Raw genomic sequence first — 2,746 nt, 5'->3', positions numbered from 1 at the left:
GCGGCGACAGCCCCTCCGACAGCGACAGCTCCTCCGACGACTCCGAGGAGGAGCGGGCGCAGCGCTTGGCCGAGCTCCAGGAGCAGGTGCGGGGTGGCCCAGGCGTTCTTCTGGTGGGGTTGGGTGGTCTTGGGGGCAGGCATGGAGGTCAGGGATGTCCCATGGTGGTCAGCTCCAGAGACAACGAAATTGTTGGGTTTGCTGAGCATAAAGAGTTGGGTTTGTTGACCCAAAACCTTTGGGTTTGTGGACCTAAATCGTTGGGTTTGTTGACCCAAAACCATTGGGTTTGTGAACCTGAAACCGTTGGGTTTGTTGACCTGAAACCATTGGGTTTGTGGACCCAAAACCATTGGGTTTGTGAACCCAAAACCGTTGGGTTTGTTGACCTGAAACCATTGGGTTTGTGGACCCAAAACCTTTGGGTTTGTGGACCCAAAACCTTTGGGTTTGTGGACCCGAAACCGTTGGGTTTGTTGACCCAAAACCATTGGGTTTATGGACCTGAATTGTTGGGTTTGTTGACCCAAAAGCTTTAGGTTTGTGGACCTAAAGAATTGGGTTTATTGACCCAAAACCATTGGGTTTGTGGACCCCAAACCGTTGGGTTTGTCTTCAGAATTGTTGGGTTTGTTGACCTGGCATCATTGGGTTTATTGACCTGAATTGTTGGGTTTGTAGCCCAAAATCCTTGAGTTTGTGGACCCAGAATCATTGGGTTTGTTGACCAGAATCGTTGGGTTTGTCAACCCAAAATGATTTGATTTGTTTACCTAAAATTGGTGGGTTTGTCGAGCCAAAATCCTTGAGTTTGTGGACCCAGAATCATTGGCTTTGTTGACCTAATTGTTTGGTTTGTTGGCCTAAGTCATTGGCTTGGTTGACCAGAATTGTTGGGTTTGTTGACCCAAAGTCGTTGTGTTGACTTAAAACAGTTGGGTTTATTGAGCCAGGATTGTTGGGACTGTTGACCTGAATTGTGGGGTTTGTTGACCCAAAATCATTTGGATTGCTGACCTAAATTGTTGGATTTGTCAACCTGGAGTTGTTTGGTTTGTCGACCCGCTGTCGTTGTGTTTGTTGACCTAAATGGTCGGGTTTGTAGACCCAGAATTGTTGGGTTTGTAGACCCAGAATCGTTGGGTTTGTAGACCCAGAATCGTTGGGTTTCTTGACCTAAAGAGTTGGGTTTATCAACCTGAAATCATTGGGTTTGTTGACCTGAATTGTTGGGTTTGTTGACCCAGGATCGTTGGTTTTGTTGCCCCAAAACATTTGGGTTTGTTGACCTAAAGTTGTGTTGGGTTCACCCAAAATTGTTGGTTTGACCCAAAATCCTTGAAGTTTGTTGGCCTGGAAGTCTTGGGTTGAGCCAAAATCTTTGAGTTTGTGGACCCAAAACTCAGTGACCAGGTGGGGTCACGGGTTGGATTGATGACCCTGGAGGCGTCCATGGAACCCCTGGACACTGATGTGGGTGACCATGTGGGGGTCGGTCAATCCCAGGTTGCAATGGATGACCCTGGAGGTGTCCATGGAACCATTGGAGGTGACACTGAGTGACCAGGTGGGGTCAGTCATGGGTTGGGTTTGGTGACCCTGGAGGTCTCCATGGAAGAACTGGACCTGCTCTGACTGAGAACCTTGGGCTCAGTCCCAGGTGGGACCTGACGACCTTGGAGGTCTCCAGGTGGGGGGGGTTGGTCAATCCCAGGTTGCAGTCCATGACCTTGGAGGTGACCAAGGCGTGGCTGGACCCTGCTCTGGCTGAGAATCTTGGGCTCAGTCCCAGGTGGGACCTGACCTTCTGGAGAACTTCCCAAGCTCCCAACTTGTCCCCGTTCCCGCAGCTGAAGGCCGTGCACGAGCAGCTGGCGGCGCTGTCCCAGCCCCAGCAGAACAAACCAAAGAAGAAGGAGAAGGACAAGAAGGAGAAGAAGAAGGAGAAGCACAAAAAGAAGGAGGAGCTGGAGGACGCCAAGAAGAGCAAAGCCAAGGAGCCGCCGCCCAAGAAGGCCAAGAAGAGCAACAGCAACAGCAGCGCCTCCAGGTGGGCCCTTCCCACAATTCCCTGGGGCGGTTTGGGGCTCCCCCGGTGCTAATTAAGGTAATTCATTAACGAGGGACCTCGTGGCCCCGCGGGATGGGTGGGGTTGAGCCCAGCCTTGAGCTCAGCTCAGGGTTTGGGGCTGGTTCTTCTCCGCGGTGCTGGGGACACCTGGCTGGGCAGGTGGACGTGGGCTTGGGGTGTGCAGGAGCAAGTTCAGCTCAGCTTTGGGATTCTGAACAACTTGAGCTCAGCTTTGGGTGTCCAGGAGTGAATTAAGCTCAGCTTTGGATTCCTGAACAACTCGAGCTCAGTTTTGGGTGTCCAGGAGTGAATTAAGCTCAGCTTTGGATTCCTGATCAACTCGAGCTCAGTTTTGGGTGTCCAGGAGTGAATTAAGCTCAGCTTTGGATTCCTGATCAACTCGAGCTCAGTTTTGGGTGTCCAGGAGTGAATTAAGCTCAGCTTTGGATTCCTGATCAACTCGAGCTCAGTTTTGGGTGTCCAGGAGTGAATTAAGCTCAGCTTTGGATTCCTGATCAACTCGAGCTCAGTTTTGGGTGTCCAGGAGCGAATTAATCTCAGTTTTGGGCATCCCAAACCTGCTGAGCTCAGTTTTGGGTGTCCAGGGGCAAATTAAGCTCAGTTTTGGGCGTCCAAAACCTGCTGAGCTCAGTTTTGGGTGTCCAGGAGTGAATT

The 2,746-nt window shown here is 51.1% G+C and overlaps 1 protein-coding gene across 1 annotated transcript in view; it reads left to right on the top strand.

Moving 5' to 3' along the window:
* LOC102043769 (bromodomain-containing protein 2-like) overlaps positions 1 to 2,746 on the top strand; it is a gene marked incomplete at its 3' end in the record, with an annotated part of 31,577 nt that overhangs the window by 13,738 nt on the left and 15,093 nt on the right. The window contains exons 5-6 of the mRNA XM_031065586.1: positions 1 to 86; positions 1,851 to 2,073. The exon at positions 1 to 86 is cut by the window's left edge and continues 118 nt beyond it. Coding sequence (XP_030921446.1) covers positions 1 to 86; positions 1,851 to 2,073 — 309 coding nt within the window. The remainder of the gene's footprint in view (positions 87 to 1,850; positions 2,074 to 2,746) is intronic.

The sequence above is a fragment of the Geospiza fortis genome, unplaced genomic scaffold (genome assembly GCF_000277835.1).
Source record: "Geospiza fortis unplaced genomic scaffold, GeoFor_1.0 scaffold739, whole genome shotgun sequence".
NCBI classification, from domain to species: Eukaryota; Metazoa; Chordata; class Aves; order Passeriformes; family Thraupidae; genus Geospiza; species Geospiza fortis.
Note: the sequence above shows the minus strand (reverse complement) of the source record. Positions and strands in the feature narration are given on the sequence as shown.